General features: G+C 35.1%; 1 protein-coding gene across 22 annotated transcripts in view; it reads left to right on the top strand.

The window, feature by feature from the left end:
- The window catches only part of MYCBP2 (MYC binding protein 2), a 210,179-nt gene that overhangs the window by 128,834 nt on the left and 59,138 nt on the right, over window positions 1-22,207 (top strand). For 15 of the 22 annotated variants that reach the window (XR_012773473.1, XM_075488504.1, XM_075488604.1 and 12 more), the window contains 8 exons: window positions 493-705; window positions 4,932-4,987; window positions 5,425-5,540; window positions 7,671-7,768; window positions 12,025-12,141; window positions 12,924-13,064; window positions 19,215-19,289; window positions 21,420-21,644. Coding sequence is in view for 21 of the 22 variants with exons in the window: in XM_075488504.1 (XP_075344619.1) it covers window positions 493-705; window positions 4,932-4,987; window positions 5,425-5,540; window positions 7,671-7,768; window positions 12,025-12,141; window positions 12,924-13,064; window positions 19,215-19,289; window positions 21,420-21,644 (1,041 nt within the window). In the remaining variant the exon portion in view is untranslated. The remainder of the gene's footprint in view (window positions 1-492; window positions 706-4,931; window positions 4,988-5,424; window positions 5,541-7,670; window positions 7,769-12,024; window positions 12,142-12,923; window positions 13,065-19,214; window positions 19,290-21,419; window positions 21,645-22,207) is intronic. The other 7 variants (XM_075488539.1, XM_075488494.1, XM_075488484.1 and 4 more) reach the window with 6 other exon arrangements.

Here is a 22,207-nt window from a genome sequence, read left to right as displayed (position 1 = left end):
GGTATCTCTGGGGAAAAAAAGTCAGATAAAATATGCGTTAAATGTGCTGATGTAGTAGGGTGGCAGAGCTAGCCAGGATCCAATCTGGCCACTGCTGATCCAGATCTAGCAAGCCCTGTTGACTCACTCTGAAACCTGTACACTCATTTGGAAGGTTCTCTTCCCTACCTCTGAGAATTATCTGTGGGATAACTTAGCTAGGCATACCAGACTACATGCTGCTTCCCAGGGAGTGCTCTGGGACTGGCAGAACTGACACTGGCCCTTACTGATCTTGTGCAAAGTCAGTTGGGTGCTTCTGTATATTTACATTTTTCAGAGATGCTGTGCTTGGCTTTGCAAAGTGTTAACTGTAGACACATAGGTGTTTGGCACAGATGGATTTATAGTGAGTGCTCTAAGCACTTTTTCACTGTACCTTACCAGATCTAAAAGAATGTGTGTGTGTTTTTTCTCCCTAAATCATCTTCTGTATTCCATGTCTTATTGCAGGTAGAAGTTAAAGCTATTCCTGTTTCTCAGAAAAAAACATCTTTGCAACAAGAACAAGTTAAAAAGGTGCAACGGATACCAGGGAGTCCTGCAACAGCTGCTTCCCCTAGCAGTGATATGACCTTTGGAGGACTTCCTTCACCAAAGCTTGATTCTTCCTATGAGCCAATGATAGTAAAAGAAGCTCGATATATTGCTATTACAATGATGAAGGTAAATTGCTGTCATTTTAGCAATATAACTATACAATTCAGCATTCAAAGTGTGTAAAGGTATGCAAACGAGAGAGAATAAAGTGTATTTCAGTTTGGTCACAATCTAAAAATACGTTAATTACAAATTACTTTGATTATATTTAAGTTCAGCAGAAAACTAGGTGCATCAAAAGGGCCAATTGCCTGAACTCTAAAGCAGTTATAAACTGGATTAGCATTTAAAAAGAAAAGTTGTCTTTGATTTTGATTACACTGATTAACAAACTAGTCTGAGTCACTCAGGAGAAATGAAAGCAGCTATTGAAATGGTGGAGGGGAAGTCAAACCAATCTATCCATATAGAGTTGAAGTGTTGCAGTGAATCTTTATTAAAAACTGTAACTGGTGAACGTAGGAAAAAATAGGAGCTCAGCATAGTAAAAAGACCATATGAATGATTTGTGTACCAATGCATAAATATTAAACAACATCTGTTGAAATTAGCCACCGTCAAATGGATCAGCTCAGAGACTTTGCCAGCAACAGTTTCTGAAGAGGTGAAAACTGAACAGTTAGTATTGATTTGAGTATATTTTAGAAGCCACCATATATTTACATACATATAACATAATGACCCAGTTAAGAGATGTGACGTGATGTGTATAACTAGCGGTTAGACAACTTAGTAAGACATGATTAATCAGGACTTAGAGAAGGATAATACTTAGTATAATCAATATGGACTTATGGGGGGGGAATCGGCAAACTAGCATCTTTTAGAGTGTACAGGGTTGTTTTCTACAAAGGATAGTGCTGCAGTAGCTATGTGTAAAGAGTGTAACTAGCTACTAAATATAGTCTTAATGGATCAATGAAAGAACTGAAATAAATATGGTGTACAACAAACGGTTTAAAAATTTGTTAAATCACATGTCTGAAAAGATATTTAGAACCGGGGAGTGTATATCAAGGAGACAAGTGTGGTTTGCTTGCTTGTTTGTTTGTTTTTCACTTGGGGCACGGCAAAGATCGCTTCTTGGCTTGATGCTGCATGGTATTTTTATCAGTGACTTGAGGGAGGGGTGGGAAATACATTATTTATTCAAAGTTGGGACCCAGATGGGATTTCTGATAGCCATTGTCCACAGGCACCTGCTGCTTCTTTTCCAGTAATAAGTATTAAACCTGCTCACACAGATGTTACAGCGGCATACCTTGCAACGCATTAGATATTCTGGAGTAACTGACTGTGGAACAAGTGCAACGTGTCCAGAAATTAATCTCTAGATTTGATGGACCTTTTGAGCGAGCAATGCTTGATGTTAGCTAGTAAACTTGTAATAAACTTTAACTTGAATCAGGCTAAGATAAAACGAAAATGCAAGTATTCATTTAAAGTCATCTTAGTAGATAATAACAGTACAAATGTTTGTAAAGATAAAAGTGAAAAAGTAAAAGACACAAACCAAGGTAAAATACAAAAAGTGTCTCTACTTGTTGAAACAAGCTTGGCTTCTGTGTTTAACACCTTTTTGGGGAATCTTCCAGAGGTTCCTTTCAGATTAAGTCTTTTCCATCCAAAATTTTAACTAACATTTTTTTTTTTAATTCTGAAGAGAGCTGATATTTTGCTACTTAAATTAAGGACTGTCTGACATTGTGGGAAATGCAGATGTGTTACATGCTGTTCTTGATTAGCTTGTTAACAACTGTACTGATTCAAGAAAGCATAAAAATTCTCTTCTACTTTCCTCCCTGCATTACTCAGGACAGTGATTTCAGTGTAAAACGCAGGTGTCCCCTGACCTTTTTGTTTTGATACAACATACCAGCCTGCATGTTTTATCAGTACTTGATAGAAACATCCAAATATGATAGAAACATCCAAATATGATAGAAACATCCAAATATGATAGAAACTGTAGCTTCCCACCTCATGACAATGAATTTACATGTGTGGGGGACTGATACCCAAAACCACATCTTGTATAGAGACCTAAAATGGCTGATCTGCCTGTACGTTCAAATGTTCTTAATCCCTTTTCTCCCTGTTGTTTTGGATTTAACATGGGAATCTGATAAATCAGCAACCATTGCAGCCCAGAGATATTCTTGCTGAGGTACTTCATGCAGTTCTGGGACTACCATTGTCTACTTCTTATGGGGCTTTTCAGTGCAGTCATTTCACAAGAAACTGTGAAAGTAAACCATTTTGTTTCTAGTGAGAATCAATGGGAAATATCACCTCAACATAGAGGGACTTTCTTCTTCACTTTGAGTAGAAAGAAAGAGGATCCAAAATTCCTTTGGAAAATCCACTGGGCTGGATTGCAGTTTTTGACCTGCAACGCATTTGCTTTCTTAACTTCACGTGGTCTTCAGTGCACTGACTGCTGATCTCAAAACTACTGTATCCCATATATCTTCAGATTTCCTCAAGTCAAGCACCAGTCAACCATGTCCACAGTGGTAAGAGAGGCAGTGTTTGGCCTGTTGGTGGCAGTAGCATGAGTTGTTAGGTATTCTGGACCTTGTTTTTTATGTTGCCATCTCCCTCCTCTTCAAATAGACATTTAGAAAGACTTCTGCAGCCAGGCAGGACAATGCAGTCTTGATTGCATCTTGTGCTAGAGACCGTGTACACTTACTGGCAGGTCATGAGATAGAGGATGTTTCAGGTAGTTTCAGGGAAGTTATCCCGTTTTCTGCCAGTCTACAAAGCCTGGCAAAAGACTTTCAAGAGGATCCTTTATTGATTGATCTAGAGATGTCCGACTCCCCTAGGCAAATAACTAGGATCGTGCTCACTGCCTACATTTGGAAGCTATAGGGATAGGCTACAGAAAGTGTTGGAAAAGTCCTGGGTCACAGACAGCTGAAACTAAAAACTCCAGAATCTCAGAGATTTCTGCACATTGATGGACAGAGCCCAGATTAGGTCAGATAAGGCAACTCCTTGCATTGCTTGAACTGTCTCTGATTTTCTCTGCTGGGAGAACAGTGAAATCTAACCTTCATAACTGGTATCTTTTATACTATATGCTTTCTGAATGGCATATGACTGCTTCCCAGCTGTTTAAGGGGTGTTTTCTAAATTTCACTTAAACTATTTAATGATCTGACAGCATTCTGTGAAATTCTTACCCCCATCCATGCTCAGAACAGATGTATGCACTCCGTCTTTCAATTTACACTAATTACTGAAAAAGCTTCCTTTCTTTTTTGTTCTGTGACATATCTTTAGTTTATCATGATTTGTTTTATTTCTAAGGCAGTGATTTCATAACAGTTTAGGCTTATCTATCCCATCCATCTTCTGGAAAGCATATGGTCCCAGGCTAGACTAGGGAATTAAACTGGCATAAACTACTTAGTTTTATATTTTTAAGGTTAATTTTCTACTGGCTCTATAGTCTTAGCATAGACATGGCATTCTCATGGGAGGTTATAGAGAAGGCAAAAGTCAGACTGTTCTTGGACTTGCACAGGGAAAGGATATGGGGCAATGGACACAATTGGTAAAAAGGGAAATTCCGGTTACATATTAGGAGGAAAAAAATTACAATGAGAGTTGTCACAGTGGAACAGGCTGCCCAGAAAGGCTGTGGAATCTCTGTCCTTGGGGATACTCAGAACTTGACTGGATACACCCCTGAACAAGCTGACCTAATTTTATAGTTGGATGTAAATTTTGAGGGTGGCTCTACTTTGAGCAGGGGGGTGAACTCTTGTTACCTCTGGAGGTCTTTTGCAACATAAATTGTTGTATACTTCTATGGCATGCAAAATTATGAGAGCAATACGGTGATATCATGCCAGCAAAGACTTAGATTGACTTAATTGTAATGGTGCGATACCCCTTAGATACTATGTGGGTATTTGCGCCTACAAGGAAGTTGAAATCTAGCTTATTAAAAGTAATTCAAAGGGGTTTTATGCAAGTCAGATTGGAAGAGATTCAAATATTTGACTGTGAACAAAGCTTTTGTTAGTAATAAGTATCTTTATTATCTAAATAATGGCAGTTTAAAGGGAAAGTGAAGATACTTGTTTCATGTATGTACATATGTGTGTGTGTTTATCTTTCTGTGTTTTGGAATTGGTTTCTGGTTCCCTGCTCAATGCTTCTGGTGAGTGTAAAATTAGATTAGTTCTTTGAGAAAATATTCTACTTTCTCTTATTCATGACCTTAGTATAATTGATAACTGTTGATTTTATGTTTGTGGAATTTCATCTGTTTATAGGCATATGAAAATTATTCTTTTGAAGAACTACGGTTTGCTTCACCAACACCGAAGAGGTAAACATTAATTTTAGTCCCTATTAAAAAGTAATTCTTTAATGTGTCCTGTCACTTCTGCTTGCACCCAGAGTCACAAGCCTTGACTGCCAAATAATCTTGTCTAAAGGTGGAAACACTACAAAAATTGTGTATATTTTGTTTTCTTAAATTTAGAGATTCTGTTTAAAATCTTTCATTTTAGTTGTTTGAATGTTGATTCTTTATTTGTATTATCTAGTCTTTGAATGTGTTCTTTCATCATTTGCTATAAATAAATGTGGTACAGAGGTTTATAACTTCTAAATAATATGGAATTAGTACATTGGATGGGGGAAAAAAGGTATTTAGATGATCTGAAAGGGGAAAAAAAAAAAAATTAGTTTCCAAACTATTACAAATGCTTTTCAAGAGGACAATAATTGTTTAATGATTTTAATTGTTTTGTTTATGCCTAGACCTAGTGAAAACATGTTGATCAGAGTGAATAATGATGGTACATACTGCGCAAACTGGACTCCTGGAGCTGTTGGTCTCTATACCATCCATGTTACTATAGATGGCATTGAAATAGGTACTTAATTTTCACTATACTTAAACAGAAATTTGTATTATATCCAGTTTGTATACCGACAAATGTATGTCTTGGCGCTTACAAGAGTTTGTATTAAAGGTCATAGCAAAATCTAGTACCCGAGTTTTGGTTCAGAAATCTTCTAATTCCCTCTTCTTTCTCAAAAGAAAAAAGAATCACAGCTATTCTCTTCTTGAAATAGGAATATATTTGGCAAATTGTGTATTTATAATGTGGTTGGACTCCAAGATTAATAGTTTCTTATTCTGTACTCTCAGTGTTGCAAGAAAAATGTCTTGTTTCAGTGACAGAGATGTATAGTTAAAGGGGAAAAAACCACTGAAGAACCTAGGAAAAGGGAAAGTTGTTCCTGACCATGCAGGAGTAAATAATGTCATTTCTTCTGTGGAAAATTGAGAAAGTGTGATCTTAATTGAAACTCTACCCTAAGTTTAAATTATTTGTACTAATTTTAAATGCTTTGGGTTTCTTCCTTGCTGAAAATCTTTTTAGCTGTCTTGCTGGTCCTAGGGACTATAGTATAAGATGCTGTAGTAAGCCATGGAAAGATTCCCCCTTCAAAAAATGTCTGTATCTTGAATTGTCCCTTGTTAATCTTGCTGGTGGTATGGTGAAGATGGTAGCAGGGGCATTGTAGTTAGGCTGAGGGCTCATAGGAGGGTTTAAGCGGATTTGCCAGGACCAGCAATTCCTCTTTCCCAATATTGTACAGCAACTTCTGTAAATATGTAAGGTGATACTCATAAATACACATACACATAATGTGCATAGGATTGGAATGGGATACTCAATTTTGTGTGTTACCTAAAGAAGATAAAATTAATAAAAGATGGTTATTAATAGTTATCTTGGTTCTTCAAAACGGAACATTTTCATTCACAGGAGCTTCCAGTGTACTTGATTGTTTTGTTTTTTTTTTCTAGTCTGCTATCCCTGTAGACAAAATTTACACCATAGTTTTAAATCAGCTGTTGTTATATTTTTACACAGATTCTAACATGTTCATTCATTACATAGGCTTAACTTTTAGAAATGCTAGGATAGAGTTGTTAACCTTAGCTATTATACAGGTGTGAGTATCCTTTAATACTTATCTATTCCATCTTTCTTCAGTGTTACTTCTGCTCTGGTTCAATCGTAGTATCTTACTATCCCCTCAAGCTTTTGTATACTGATGCTTGACCCATAATTCTCTCAACTTTTAACCACTTCAGTCCTAGTAGCACTTAGTTTCTTCTATGTTTCAAACCTTTTGCCTTCTTGGTACTTCTGGATTCCTTCTGTTACTGCCACGCTTGTTTGAAAGAACAATAATGAGACCAACAGGTTTATCACTAGGTCTGGTTGCTTCTTCTCAACTTACTGCTCTTCAAAGGGTCACCCTGTAAAACTAACAAAAACCCAGAAAGATCTGCTAAGGCTATTAAGTTTTTATAGTTTGGCTTTAATGGTGATTGCTGAGACAGTTTCTTTTAAGATTATTACTCAAGGCTATATCCATCTATTACTTAAGCTTGAACTGCTTTTTACATGTATTTTTCTTCATGATTTCAGAATTTTACTGTGTTGAGGTATTTTCCAGCACCTTCTGGGTTTATAACAGTGTTGGTAATTAAAGATGCTGGCTCTTCACAACCAGAAAAGGCCTATAATGTGTAACTTGGATTCAGAAGCTCTAACTTGTTTCTCACATTTTGTGATTTGCATCTGCAGCAGTACAGCATGCATAAGTTTTTGCCTCTCCAGGAGCTTTTGCTTGCATCCCTCAAACATTTAACTCTTTCAATGGTGTTCACCGTTTTATTGAAACATGCCCCTGCGGACACTATTAGGATACAAAATTACCTAATAGTGCTGTGTACACAAGGTATGACAGATATGTATTAACAACATGTAATTATATATCTGTAAATTTCCACATATGAAGATACAAATGTTGAGAAAGTAATACTTTGCACCATGAAGCAACTGCAAGTGTTGTTTATGGAAGACAGATAAGCGAGTGGTTATTTTACTCTTGAGTTGTAGCATAGATAAACTGTAGTTACTGTTTGACTGATATATCCCCTTATATTTTTTTTTTTAAACGTAGTCTTTGTTTGCTTGTAGATGCTGGACTAGAAGTGAAAGTAAAAGATCCTCCAAAGGGAATGATACCTCCTGGAACCCAGCTTATTAAACCAAAAGCAGAGCCTCAGCCAAACAAGGTTTGGAGAACTGAAAAAAAACCCAGATAGTTATATTTGGGTGGGATTTTATTTTTGTTTAATATATACTTTATCACATTATAGTGGTGCAGGACTTAAGAATATTTGCAAATCTCTTTAATGTGCTGAATGGAATGAAATTAATATACTGGATAAAATGGAACATATTCATCCAGTTTTCCTTTTGTCTATCCATTAATAAAGCTGTTAGAAGTTCTACAGAAACTGCCTTAGTCTTGGCTTGTCACACATTGTGCAGCCATTATGGAAGCCACAGACCGCATTCTGCACTATTATTAGTTCTTTTTCCTTGATATTGTGCTATGAAATTAATTGTGCAAAGGGCTTTACAAAGATTTTGTTTGTTTTGTGATAAGGATCATTCTTCAGTCAATATAAAATCCAAAATTAGTTTCTTCAGTGATATCTTCCTTCCTTAGATTATCATGATTTTATTTTTAAGACTTATTCTTTCTGTAGCTTTTGACTTCCCCATTTCACCTTATCATTTCACCCTGAAGGACTAAAGTTAGACACAAATAACGGAGGAAAGCTGAAAGGTGGTGTAGCAGTGCTATAAGGAAAATGCCCATATGAGGGAACCATCTTCCACTTCCTCTTACATGCAAAGGAAGAGATATTAAACGAGGTGCTAAATCTTTTTTTTTCGTGGAATAAACCTGTATTAAAATATGTGGAATTCTGAAATACCACAAGGTTATCCTTCGCTGTCTTATTACAACTGCAAAGGTGGCTAAGAAATACGTGGTTACAAAAAGGATCAGGTGTTCGCCAACTTCTTAGCTATACAGCGCGTCCTGATTTATTTGTTTTCCAACTTTCTGAATAATCTAGAGACAGTAACTTTGCTGTACAGTTCCCCAGTCTGTAAATGCATCCAGTGTCTGCTTCTGCCACTAACAAGATTCTTTTCCCTGCAGCCACACCTCAAAATAAAAATAATAAATTTACCTTTATTTTCCACACAATTTTTTATCCCTCATTGCATTTATTTAAAAAAATACTTTTAGGCTTTCTCCCTTCGCTTGGAAGGAAGACTTCCTGGTTACTTCATTACCTTAATTAAAACTCCCACTTCCTACTGGGTGAGATTCATCTCACAGAACTTAATGATATCTCCATCTAAGCTGATCATCATATGTGTTGTTTGCTGTCACCAAAGTGAGTGTCACATCTGGTCTAAGATGAAATAAATTGCTGGATGGAAGTGCTGTCTTTCTTTTCAATTATTCCAGTGGGAATTGAGGTTCCCATACCTTCTATTATGTATGACTGGTTCATACGTAACAGCTACGTTTTGTCAAGTAACAGTCTTCATGACAGTTAAAAATACTTGACAAAAGTTAGGCCTCTGGTGTTCTGAGGCATTACCTAGTGAGATTTAATCATCTCCCTCTGTTGTTCTACTTGCATGTCTTGTTTCTTGTTCCAAGTTGTAGTCTCTTTGAAAGAGGCATCATCTTTCTGTCCTGTATATAGTGTCTGTAGAGCCTGCTGCAAAAAATACACTAGACCTTTCATGGTAAATCATTTTATCAGTCTTCTTTCTTCTGTGTCGTAATAAATCACATAACAAACCAGGTTAGAATAATTCTTTGTGTATGAACAGCAGTTTTATAAATAATACAGAAAGGTAATTATTGCACTGTGCACCATGCTTCTAAAGCCAAGAATGCAGATTAGACATGTATCAGTCAGAGACAGTCCAATATACCAAATCATGTTTCGCTGACAAAAAAGGCTTAGTTGAGGTCTAGAAGCTTCTTCCTCTTCTTTGTCAGTGCAAAATTTCAGATAGTTATAACCAAAGGACACTAACAGTGCATTCTCAGTAGTGATCTGTTCTCAACTAGAAACACCAAAATATTTTCATTGAGACAGTGGAACATTCCAATTTTGTAGTCAAACCTTACTTGAATCGCAAGTTGAAAATGGATACTACATTATGATTTTGTATTGATTTCTTCATTCTCTGTTACTTGAAGTCAGATGAAAATCTGGTTTTCCTGTCCATCCAAGTTGGTAAAGGAGATTATCATAGTGATCTGTGTTCAGCCTGGAGTATATGACCCATAAGAATTGCTGCCTCCTCATTGGCTGTGAAACTTAGATTAACTAATTTGCAGGAAATTCCATTCCACATCCTATTGAGGGAAACATTATCTTTCAAGCTATGTAATGTAATTCAGGGTAGTTGGAACCTACCAGAAGAAAGCAGTCCTAACTTAGCTGAATTGGAAGGGGCAAGACTGGTACCAGAATGATTGGTCGCTAACATGTTTTGACTGTTTCTACTGTCCTCAGATGACTGAACAAGTAGCTAGCATCAATTGCAAAAAAAGCCACCGAACCCAAAAGCTCTGGGCAGGCAGTGGTTTTTTGCATCCCTTCATAGGAGGTTAACCCCCTTGTTAAGGTTGCTTTATCCTACACAATACACCTTTCTGTGCTGCGAGGTGTACCTCTTCTCAGATTCACCAAATAAGAAGGCACAGCAACAAAGCTCTTGAAAATTGCTGTGCACTGTAAGGGAGATGTACGTGTTAATTGCTATGCCTTTCTGCATTAGTCACTTCTTTTAGTTGGAGTCCAGTTTGTGTATGCTCCATGGAAGAACTGACTATGGGGATGTTACAGGACAGTTACTGAACCGTTGTGCCATAGAGGAATATTCCAAGCATAGAGTTGCTATATCAGAAAGAAGACTCGGGCAATTAAGTTTTTCATTATGGTCAGAAATGAGCATAAGAGAACTTTTCGTGTGTTTTTTGTTGTATTTTCTATCAGTGGATCTGATTCCTAAACAGTTTGTAGCTACAGCTTGAAGTTTTCTATTAACTATTAACTAGTTACCTGCTGCAGAGGGGAAAAATGCTCTTTCCAGGCCTGTGCGTACCCAAATTTTGCGCGTGAGTTCTTCTTCCTCTAAATTCAAGTTTTTAATCCAAGTTTTAGCCAACCTATCATATGATTTTTGAAGAAACATTTTGGGGTAATAATGCAGCGACCCCTAATTTGCAGGGCTTTGTTTATAGGCTTGTCTATGTTGAGAATGCTGTCAGCGTGATTCAGCCTTATATTTTTACAAGGACCTTGGAAGTCTTAGTTTTGCGGGTTGAGAGAAATCTAAATCCTTGGAGTAACAGGATTGTTAGTAAGCAAAACCTTGCACATTTTGGAGTAAGTTACATTTGAAATTCTTTACATGCTTCTGGGGTTTTTTTTGTTTGTTTTTTGTTGTTGTTGTTTTTGTTTTTTTTTTTAATTAGCCTTAAAATAAATACCATTTCTTAAAATAAGTAATTTCTTTAGGAAAGAAAATGAATTCATGCACTTAGCTGTTACCTTTCATTATCTTTTCCTGAGTTTATTCTTTCCATATCATTCTGTACTTTACGTTAACTGAAAGATTGAGTCCATACTTCGGTTGATACTTTTTTCAGTTTTATGTGTGGAGTTTCAAAATACCTTCCAAGAAAAAGGTTTTATACCACATGCATAGAATATATGCACTTCGTAAAACCAGAGACCAAAAGGATGGCTTACGTTTGTTCTCTGGACAGGTGCCTGATAATGTGTTTGAATGGTGAAAAAATGATAGTGAATAACAACCGGGAGATTTTAGGGGCTGTAGTAAATCAAACTAGTAACAAGGAGCATCTGATCTAACCTTCCTGTGAAAAAGGGAGAAACTATTGAAACAGCTATTTGAAAAATAAAATAAAGAAGTAGAAAGATCTTTCCTTTTTCTATTTTTAAATGGCTATTTAAACTCTTTAGCTAAGGAAAATATCCAAATTTTGGCCAGAAAGCTGACTAAACAGAATGATTTGGTAGTGTAAATGAGAATCAGTAATCCCAGGTTGATCAGTTACTGGAAATATAAATTTGAAAAGGCAAAACCCTTGAAACTTGCATGAATGAATAAAAAGGAAGGGGGGCAGTTAAAAGAATTGGAAGCTTGTACTCAATATTGTGTGGTATAACAAGACATCTTTCCAAGACTGAGTCAATGCACTTTTACTTTTTAGGAGTTTTTTGAACATTATGATTTTATTGGTTATAGTACAAAAGTGAAGTTATACACAGCAGCCATGGGAAACTAGCAACAAACTGTAACTCTGACTGCCATCTTGTCACTAGCATTTCAGAATCTGTTAAACCTATTTCTTTTTACTCTTTGAGTTCTCTGTTCCAATTTTTTCTTCCTTACTGTCTTCCTTTGCTTCTCTTAGGTTCGCAAATTTGTGGCCAAGGACAGTGCAGGGCTTCGTATCCGTAGCCACCCTTCCCTTCAGAGTGAGCAAATAGGCATAGTGAAAGTCAATGGATCCATCACTTTCATTGACGAGGTAATTAATAAGACGTTTCTGTTGAAAATTGGGCTAAGATGTAAAGTTAATTCATGCAAATAATGTTTTTTTTCATGTTTAGATGTTGACATATTACAACTTAAGAAAGTAAGAGTATAAATTGCAAAAATCTAAATATTTACTAATTTAGTTTTTCAAGCTGTCATTTCTTTTTAATTTACTTACTTGAAAACCTGTGTAACAAACTTTTGAAACTCTGATATGAGGAAACAAAATTCCTAGAGTTCATCATATAATAATATCTGTAAGGATTAGCTGTTCATGACTTACTATTTCAGCTCTACACAAAAATTCAGATGTAGATGTCATTTTCATTACATCTTTGACTTACACTTCTGAAAGATCACTAGTGTGTTAGACTACTATGCATGTATTTTTCTTACAATATAACTTCATATACAAGGAATATTTTTGCAATTTACTAAGTTATATCAGCAGTGGAAAAATGGAAAGTGGGGAGCTTACGAAGCTTATGAAGGCTTGGCTTTCTTTCCTCTTTTCTCTCAAAGCAACTGTTATTATTGCATGATCTGCTTCAAATTTATCTTTGCACCTTGCCTTCTAAAAAGATATGCCTCCCATTGCTTTGAAATTCTGATTTTGTCGATATTCCTCTTTACCTCTTCTTACGTTCTATCAGCATAGTGAAGATCATTACTTCCTTGCTACTATTGTCTGTTTGTCTGAAGTCTGTTAATCCTTACTAGCTACAGAACAGTTACAGAAGGGCATGGCTCGTTTTTGTTGCTTGTTTCCCATAGATCCACAATGATGATGGTGTTTGGCTGAGGCTGAATGATGAGACAATAAAGAAGTATGTTCCTAACATGAATGGTTACACTGAAGCCTGGTGTCTCTCTTTTAACCAACATCTTGGCAAGAGCCTTCTGGTACCTGTTGACGTAAGTAAAAGGTGCCTTTGAAAAATATCCAAAAGTACACTCTATCCTCATTACAAGACTTTCTTTAATTAAGGCTGCAAATGAGTCCTGAGGTAAACAATATTTTAATTACCAAATACTACCTTATATGTGTTTGCATTTTTGAGGGCCGTTGTGTAATGAGGGTGGAGTGTAGAAAGGTATGAGGCTTTTTATGTTGAAGCCTCTTCTCCTAGAAGAGAAAAAAGTGCAAGGACTGTGATAACAGTGTACAAAAGTATAATCATATTAGATTGTGGTCTGCACCAGGAGTTTTCGACGCAAGATGTCATTGTCCGTAAAGCGGCCTACTGATGCCGTGATTTCAGAAGAGGCTTGCAGCCTGCAGTGAATCAATGTAATTGGGGCTTTTTAAAAAAAAAACTTGAGAAGTTCTTCAGGCTCTGTTGTTTTTTGTGTATATTTTTTGTGAGTTTTACACCTGAATCCTTGAGTTATCAATTTATTAGCTAATCAAAGAATCCCAGAGCATCAAGACTGAGTAAAAAATTGAATTTATAGTAAGAGTAAGCATAATTTATCTGGATAACTTTAATGGCGATCACCATCACTACATTTCAAAGGTTACACCTTTTCTGTAAACAAGATACAGTTTAAAAAAATCTAAAAAAACACGGGGTCAGGGGGAAGCATGTTAGCTAAACCAGTGTTTCTCAAAGATTTTCTGAAAGTGCAGGCCTTTCTGGCTCATTTAGGTTTGTGCGTTCCTCAGAGTGGGCGGTACCTTGGTTTCTTCAGTGCAGAATGTGAGAACCAGATCTAATTGCTAATACAGCTATTTAGATTTGATTTATCCTCCTATATGAGTGAGCTGCTGCTGCTGCAGTTGAAGACCGTTAACAAATATTTGTCCAAATTAAACACCTGGAGCCAGTAATGTCATGCTGTTCATGTTTTCCAATCATAGAAGATCTTGGATATTCCCAGTTCCAGTGAAACTGGGCTGTTTGCTACTAGCCAAATCTGGCAATTCATAAATCTCCTGTGGCTGCAGCCCATGTTCTGACAAACACTGTTATATGATGCAACTAGATCTTCTTCCTATTCACTTTCTTGTCTATAAATTATTTGTTGATATAATTCTATTTGGAGATTTCTTTCAATGAAATCCTTATTTTGGGAAGTACTTTAATATTGCATTTGGGAAGCAAATTATTTCTGTACTCAGTCATCAGTCACTCAAACACTATGACGACAGGCATATTTATCTAGCTGCTTGTAGAATGTATGAAAACATTGAAAAATTATAAGTTTGCTTAAAATCTTGCTCATATTTTTTGCCTTAGAAATTGATACTCATTAGAAAACAGCTATAGTGTACTTTCACAAAACATTAATGTTTGTATGCAGCAGTATTGTAAGCCTGGATGGGTATTATGTTTTGTTAGATTTTATTTCATTTTTTCTATTCCTAATGCTTTTTTACTTGCTGAGGGGAAAAGTTTTGAGCTCAATAGTCATGTACATGGTTAGCAAGAACTTACTGGTTGGTACATTTCAACTGGCTCTAGTACACACTTACTTCTAGAGGAGAACATACCCTACGCTCTCCGAGAAAAGCTTGAAAGGAAATGGCTGTCATAAATAAACTGAGTATTCAATCTTGATAATATAATCTTGATAATTCAAATTTCATTTTAATAAGGCCAGGTACAATGAAATGTGAAAAACAGCATTTAATTATTATACATTTCACTTTAAATGCTTCTGTAAAGTTCAGATAAAATGTTGTATAACTCTTTTTCTTAAACAGTGCTGTGAATTAGTTTTGATACCATTTGGACTATTAGGAGTTGGTAGATATTACTAATTTTCTTTTAACTAACCAGTCATATTACATCCTTAATGGCACAAGATAAGTCACATGCTTTCTTAGCTTCTGATCACTAAGGAGCCAGTGGCCAACATAGCAAAAGTCTTACAAAAGCAACAATTATAACAATGTAGTTATGTATAATAGGAGATGTGTTTTCAGCTAGTTTCAGATGGATGGTTTCTTTGCATCTCTCTCATATTTCAAATTTTTGAAAGGACTTAGCTGAAGCTAAGTTATGAAACAGTCCTGAAGCTGTTTAATTTCATTATGACCATATTTAAGCATTAAGACTTGTTGGTTTGATTCATAATAATAAGAGGAAAAAGGAAAAAATGTTCTCTAATATTTTCTTTCTTTCTCAAAGGCCACAAAACAAAAGTCAAGGTTCAGTGGCTTACTTTTGAATGCCTTGGTCTTTAATGCATGCTATTATAGCATTATGCACCACACAACTTGATGAAATTCAATAAACTTTTGTAAGCTCCTGCTTTTTGTAACTCAGCTTCAAACTTTTTCCTGCTAAATCTTGATCACATAAAGTGATACTGCTTTCTCAGTAGAAAGTTTTAAAATAAAATCTCTTTTAAGGTGATTACTGAGTTGAGAATATTAAAAAATATATGTCTGTCTGTCTCTAAAGTGTCTGAGAAAAGAACTGTATTTTTATAAAGTTGTCAAATTTGATCATGCAGTCTTCTGGGGTGAATGACTCATGGCAAAAGGTATTCAATTAAGTAATAAATGCTAAAGGTTCTGTAGATTAAATTGTGAAATAATCCATATCTGCTCATCCTTTTCTGTTGATTTGGGTAACTGAATGACACAATGAGCAGAATGTAGTAAAAAAATCTGTTAATATACTAGATTTTTGGAATCCAAAGCTGTTCTACCGCTATTGGTTTCAGAAGAAGGAATCAGACTGGGAGAAGTCTCTCATGTGAGTGAAAATACAAATGGAAAATCAAGTGGCTGAATTAGTCATTGTATTCCCTGTTCAAATGAATGTCACATTACTTTTATTAGACTCAATTTTTATTCAACTCATGAGTGTGCAGACTTGGCAACTCTGATTACATTACTTTGTCACATTTAAGCATACAGGCCTTTTCTAATAATCCCTTAAGTAAATAAAATCTCTCAGAACATTTTGTAAAATATATTTAAGGTATATTTTTTATAAAGCTTTAATTCTTCTATTTCATGACTGTATTAATAGAACAGTGAACAAAGAAAAAGGTAGAATTTTTCAGCAGTGTTAATTTCAGCCTCTTGTCCTCCTGACATATATATTGTATTTAAATGTTATGTTTCTTTGTAGGTATTAACCATACATTTTATGATAAATCTATTATTGAGTATCTTAGATCTCCTAAATATACTATTTCTGTATATTTTGATCAAAGCTATTATACTTAAAGAGAAATTATCATAGGAAAGCAGAGATCCATTATAGTTGCCAAACTATTTATTTGAGCTGTGGTCATTTACCTTCTTAAGAAAAGCTGTATAGTCAAATCCTTCCATGAGGAGCTGCTATGTAGCCATTGATCTAAAATTGAGCATCCAGTCTGTTGTAGGTAATATGATCATGAGACTATGAATTTAATAGATGGTGATTTTTGGATAAGAGTATGAGTTTTAATAGATTGCCATTTTGGATAAGCTGCTTCCTTCCCTGGTAGTTACTTTTCCTTCTGTCTTGTGACATTCAGTTAACTGTTACTGGAAAAAACACTTGTTAAGTTCCTTACACGGACAGTTACGTATTCACGCTCACACACAGTACTTATTAGAAAGGTAGATACAGCATAAAACAGTACACACTAGGAAGAAAAATAATTTTATCTTGGTTAATCTCTGGAGCTTGACTTTTTAAAAAATCATAGTCTAAATATGTTTTTGTTACTTCATTTTAAATGTAAAACTTTATTATAAGGAATATTGTACCCAGTTACATTATTACGTTCCCCAACCACCACAGGCAAGCAGGATTGAGAAACTGCAAGTTTTTCAAACCATTATTTCAGTGGAAGAAAGAACCAAAATTAGTATGTAGACTGCAGTGTCTGCAGCCTCAAAAAGCTGAATGTTCTGTGGAAATGTTGAAGGACATTCACAAGAGACTTCTACCATCATTTTGGGTATGATGGAAAGCAATTGGAGGGTAAGACTAGGTTGGGTAAAATGTCAAGATGGTTGCTTAAGATAAGCCTTAGCTTTGAAAAATAGTATTAATTAAGATTTTAAATGTTTCTTAATGGTCTGCTAATTTTTGGTGGTGAAATTAAGTAGTTTATATTTAATTTTTTTCTTTCTGAAACTTAAACTTTATTGGAAAAAAGTATTATTTTTTTCTGGAAGAATTCCTGAAATTATTTTTAGTTTTTGGAAGGGAAGGCTTGAAAGGAAAAAATGAACTAAATCTACAGATGATAGCATAAGGACTAAATATAAAGCTTGTATGTAGTAGTTTCTTCAGAATGAAAACTTAGTTCTCAAATACATGCCTGATCTATTCATCTAAACTGGCATACACTGTGCTAATAGCCAGGAACATCTAAAGTTCCAGAGCAAAGGAGACCACCTAGTTTGATCTTCTCGGTGTTGCTAAGCCAGCATGGTCCCACTTTACAGCTCTTGGTTTCTTTTTTGTGTTTTACACATCCAGCTTTGTAACATACAAAAGTGGATCTTTGAAACAACGCTTAGGTATGGATAGTCCATGTTTCTCTGTACAGTAGAAGTTCATCACAAAATATGACATATGCTGCAAAGTAATATAATTAGTCCATTAAAATATGTTGGATGCCTATGAAGTACACTCTCATTAGGCAAATGTAGGCTTTTTATAGTTGTCATAGTTTTATGTCAAATTGATAAGCCTTTATTCTGGCAGTCTTCCTATCTAACACCTTCCCCAATGCCCCAAAACGTGTCTCACTAATGCATTAGTACCTCTTCCAATTTTCGGTAGAGGTACTAAATTCTAAAGAAATGCTGGTGCTTGACAATTTCCCTGGTTTTGTCAAAATTGCAAATCATTTGAATTACTGAAACTTTATGTAAAGCAGAAGTTTTGCAAACAGTATATAGCTAGATGATTTGCTTCTATCATGAGTTAGAAGTCTGGGTTTACTTACTTTTAACATGTTAATGTTTTTTCAAGGAATACAGAGGAGGCATGCCAAGAGTGTTTTGTACTTGTTTCTGCTTAAAGGGATTCATTGCCTTTTCTTTAACTACTGTTAAATTTTAATGTGACTGCTGTCCAGGGATTTCACTTGGTTCCCCCATCAGGATGGGGATAGGAAATGAGATTTTGGTATCTCTGTTCATATACATAAAATGGTGGTTTTGCCAAAGGAATTCTATAATAAATAATGATTACTAATACTACTATATATGTACTATTAATTCTTTCATTTGACAGGAACAGTAAAAATTCCTTTGAAATGAGTAGAAACCAGTTTATGGAGAAAAAATGGCTTCTTTTTCATGGTATCCAGTGATTAAAAAATGCTGTCCTAGCTGTTCTGTGGGAGGAAAAAATATACAGAACAGCAGTGCTCCTTTCTAACATACGGGAAATTGGTTATAAAATTAGTGAATTCTCTCTGGCAGTTCCATTTGGTTTATGATAATTCATAATAAACTACTAAATGCATTGTATATTTTATAAAGCTAATGAAATCTTAATCATCATTCTCCTTACAACACTCTGAAATTTTTGGCTCTGGTAAAGAGTGCAATTTTGATGTGCAAACTGATGAAATCATTCTGTGCAAGTGAATTGCTTTCAACAACAGTGAGCTTAGCCCTTCTGCATCTTTTCAGTTCTGACTTGGTGACAAAAAGTCCGTGTTCAGTTGTCCTGCAATAATCAAAATTATCTTTCAGAACAGCAGACTGTCTTGCTATAAAACTCTGGTTTGTGGTGGGACCAGCTACTGTTTCATTGTAACAAAAGTGTGAGATTTTTCTGTGCACGAAGTCTTAAGCATTATAAGAAATGTCTGGCTCTTAATTTCAGTAAATGGCATGACACACTACATCCATTTTGAGCTTTTGACATACTAAACTGATTTTATTTACTGGATGATTTGCCATGATGAGCAATGGACTCAGGTGACTTGATTAGGAAAACAAAACTTTCCCCTTTTGCAAAACGTTCTACCAGTAAATTTACTTGTGGAGAAAGTTTGCATTATAGTACCTTGAGCTTCTTCCTCCAATGTTTCTTTGTTCCCATTTCTTTGTTGATATATGTCTTTTTTTTTTTAAACTTTGTTGCTCAGAATGTCTTTAATGCTAGCCAAGGAGTAAGGGATTTGGACTTTTTTTCATGGACTTCCAAAGCTTTACCCCCTAAGGTGAGTTAAATGACAGGAACAGTCATACTGTATCTCGTGTTTTCAGATTGTACCTTATGACTCAACTTTACGCTAAATATTCTTTGAAGTCTATTTTACTTTGAATTATTTTTACAGGAAATAGCAGATTTGCATAGAACGCTGTATCTATGTCTCTTACTTTAGGATGAGAAAAAAATACCAGGGCAGATTACTGAATTTTCATTAATTCATAAGTAGCACTCTCCTTTTTTTAATGAACCAAATTAGAAATTTAGAGAGATGGCCTAGTAACATAATAAAGACTTTCATTCTCTTTTTGACGCAGAATGTACTAGTACAGTTTATTCTGTTATTGGAGAGTACACATTAAGTTGCAGCATCTAATAAGATATTTGTATGAGTAAAGCCACAAATATTTATTAAATACTCAGCCCATTCTTAATCTTTTTTTTTAAATTATATAGTGATAGGAACAAGTTATGCACAGTTAAGCAATTTAAATTATCTACAGAAGTGCTTGTCTAAATCTCTGCAGCCCTGTAGTGATTTTGAGATTGAGTTTTTTTCATACGAACTTTGTAATGAAGATAACACTCAGTGTTGTACGTATTGGTTTAGAGATTTAAGAACTTGTTTTTCCACTGAGTCTTTTTGCCCAAAATAGCAAACTTCCTTATTGTTACTAAGATCTAGACAATGTTTAAACTGTCTTTAAAACATATAGATTTTTTTTTTTTTCCTTGAACCAGTTTACCTCAGCTTGCATTAACTTGCTTTGAAGGTTACATATTTACAGAACAGATTCATTTTTGTATAAAGGCTTCTTGGAAAGACTGCTGTATTACTCTGGACATAGTGCACAGACTTCAATATCAAACAGCTGAAAATATGACAATTAAAGCGATCAGAGGAAACTGCATTGATTAAAAAGGAAATAACATAAGCAGAAGTTTGGTTTAAAACTGATAAATGGAAGTATTCTCTTACACAGCAGGAAGTGAACTCCTGGAAGGCGTTGTTACAGGAGATTGTGGAGGCAGAAAGTATCAGCCCATTCAGAAGAAATTAAATTTATAGAAATCAGATTCATAAATAAACACTAAGGAAAATAGGGTATACCCTCTAACAGCCATAATAAAAAGATTTTAAATGCTGTTGGTATATAAGTGACAGACCACTAATAAAGACTTGTATGCTACTTCTAAACAGCATCTCCTGTTGCCATTGCTGAAGACAATATACTGGACTAGGTGAACCACTGGCATCATCCCGCAGGGCATTACTTAGTTCTTAACTTTCAGGTGTTCCTTTAAAAGCACCTGTGACTTGCATTATAAGCATAATAGAGCTCACTCCTGCCTCTCGCTTGCTTTCTTCTGATAAAAATGTGCATTACGTTACTCCCATTCCTCATATTTTTATGTACAGTAGCCTTTTTACTAAGCTATGGCTGGCTGAAAAATCTGTGCTAATATTTATCTTCTTTGAGTAACTACCAATTTTTCTTGGTAGGAAAAAGTGTTTTCTCATTTCGGATTTGTACCAGGTGAAATAAATTTGCAAGCCATTTTTATTGTCATAGTGAAAATAATAAATAGGCACTAATATTTATATGTGCGTTTAAGAATCTATGGTGTTGCTGTTATTCTTTGTCGTAATTTTATCTCTACTCTAAATTAACAATGTATTCTAAATGTGAAATCAAAAAAAGCATATCATTTAGAAAGAGATAATATTCAAATTCCCTTTACATAGCCCCAGACTTTTTCACAAAATTTCACAAGTACAGCAGGAAGAATGAGTGTGTATCCTGATAAATGTCAGTATGAAACAAGATTTAGTGAAAGCGGTCAGATAAAATAATTTGTCTCTAATGGTAGACATGAGATACTCCTTTTGTATAAATGGTTACATTTATACCACTTTTGTTTCAAGAGTAATATGGTGACTTTTCAATTAATGTGCAATTTACTAAGTTATTTGTTTATCATTGCACGCTAAAATTAGCGATGTAACTAGTATCTCTTTTAGCTTTGAACTTTAGCTATTGCAGTCTTGAAATAAATATTTCTTATCTAAAGAGTTCAAAGGTATTATTAATAGGTTTTATTCTGTTCTGTTTTGTTTTGCCTTTTTTTAATTTCTTAGGAATCTAGGTCTAATACTGATGATTTTTTCAAAGACCTAAATTCACACTGCCCACAGGAAGCAGTGATGCAAGAACAAGATATGCCATTCCTTCGAGGTGGACCTGGAGTGTACAAGGTAGTGAAGACTGGCCCATCAGGTCACAACATCAGAAGCTGCCCTAACCTTAGAGGTATCCCAATTGGAATGTTAGTTCTGGGAAACAAAGTCAAGGCAGTGGGCGAGGTATGGATCCTTGTAGCTTCAGTTCATGTCTTCATAGATACCAGTATATAACAGTAGTAAACACAACAAAAGAGTCTGCCTCTGTACAGGTTTGCTTTTCCAACCCTCATGATAAATACTAACCTTTGAACTTGGTTTATATTATAAATACTAATGCAATTATGTCTTTTGCCTTTTAGACGTGTGCATTGATTTGAATAATGTTAAAATTGTACTGCAGTTACATATGCTTGCTTTTATATTTCTGTTACAGTATTCCTTACAAAGTGATGTTTCTTGTTCTACTTTTTTGTCATATTGTTCGAAAGAATTTTGTTTTATTGAAAAAAATGTTTTTCTAGGACCTAACCAATTAACAAATTATTCTGTTTCTCTGTATTGATTGTATTCATTTGTTCAGTTGCTGAACTGTTGTTACTGTTCCCAGTTGTCCAGCTGTGGTGTTTTATGGTTAAGAAGGGCTTAAGGATGAAGTGTGTCATGCTATTTCCTAAATATAATGTCAGGAACAAAATTAGTACTTGGACAAACTTCTCTTATATAACTTGGTATTATAATTCTGC

The sequence above is a fragment of the Mycteria americana genome, chromosome 1, assembly GCF_035582795.1.
Source record: "Mycteria americana isolate JAX WOST 10 ecotype Jacksonville Zoo and Gardens chromosome 1, USCA_MyAme_1.0, whole genome shotgun sequence".
NCBI lineage: Eukaryota > Metazoa > Chordata > Aves > Ciconiiformes > Ciconiidae > Mycteria > Mycteria americana.
The sequence above is the reverse complement of the archived record's forward strand: the minus strand, read 5'-3'. Positions and strand labels throughout refer to the sequence as shown.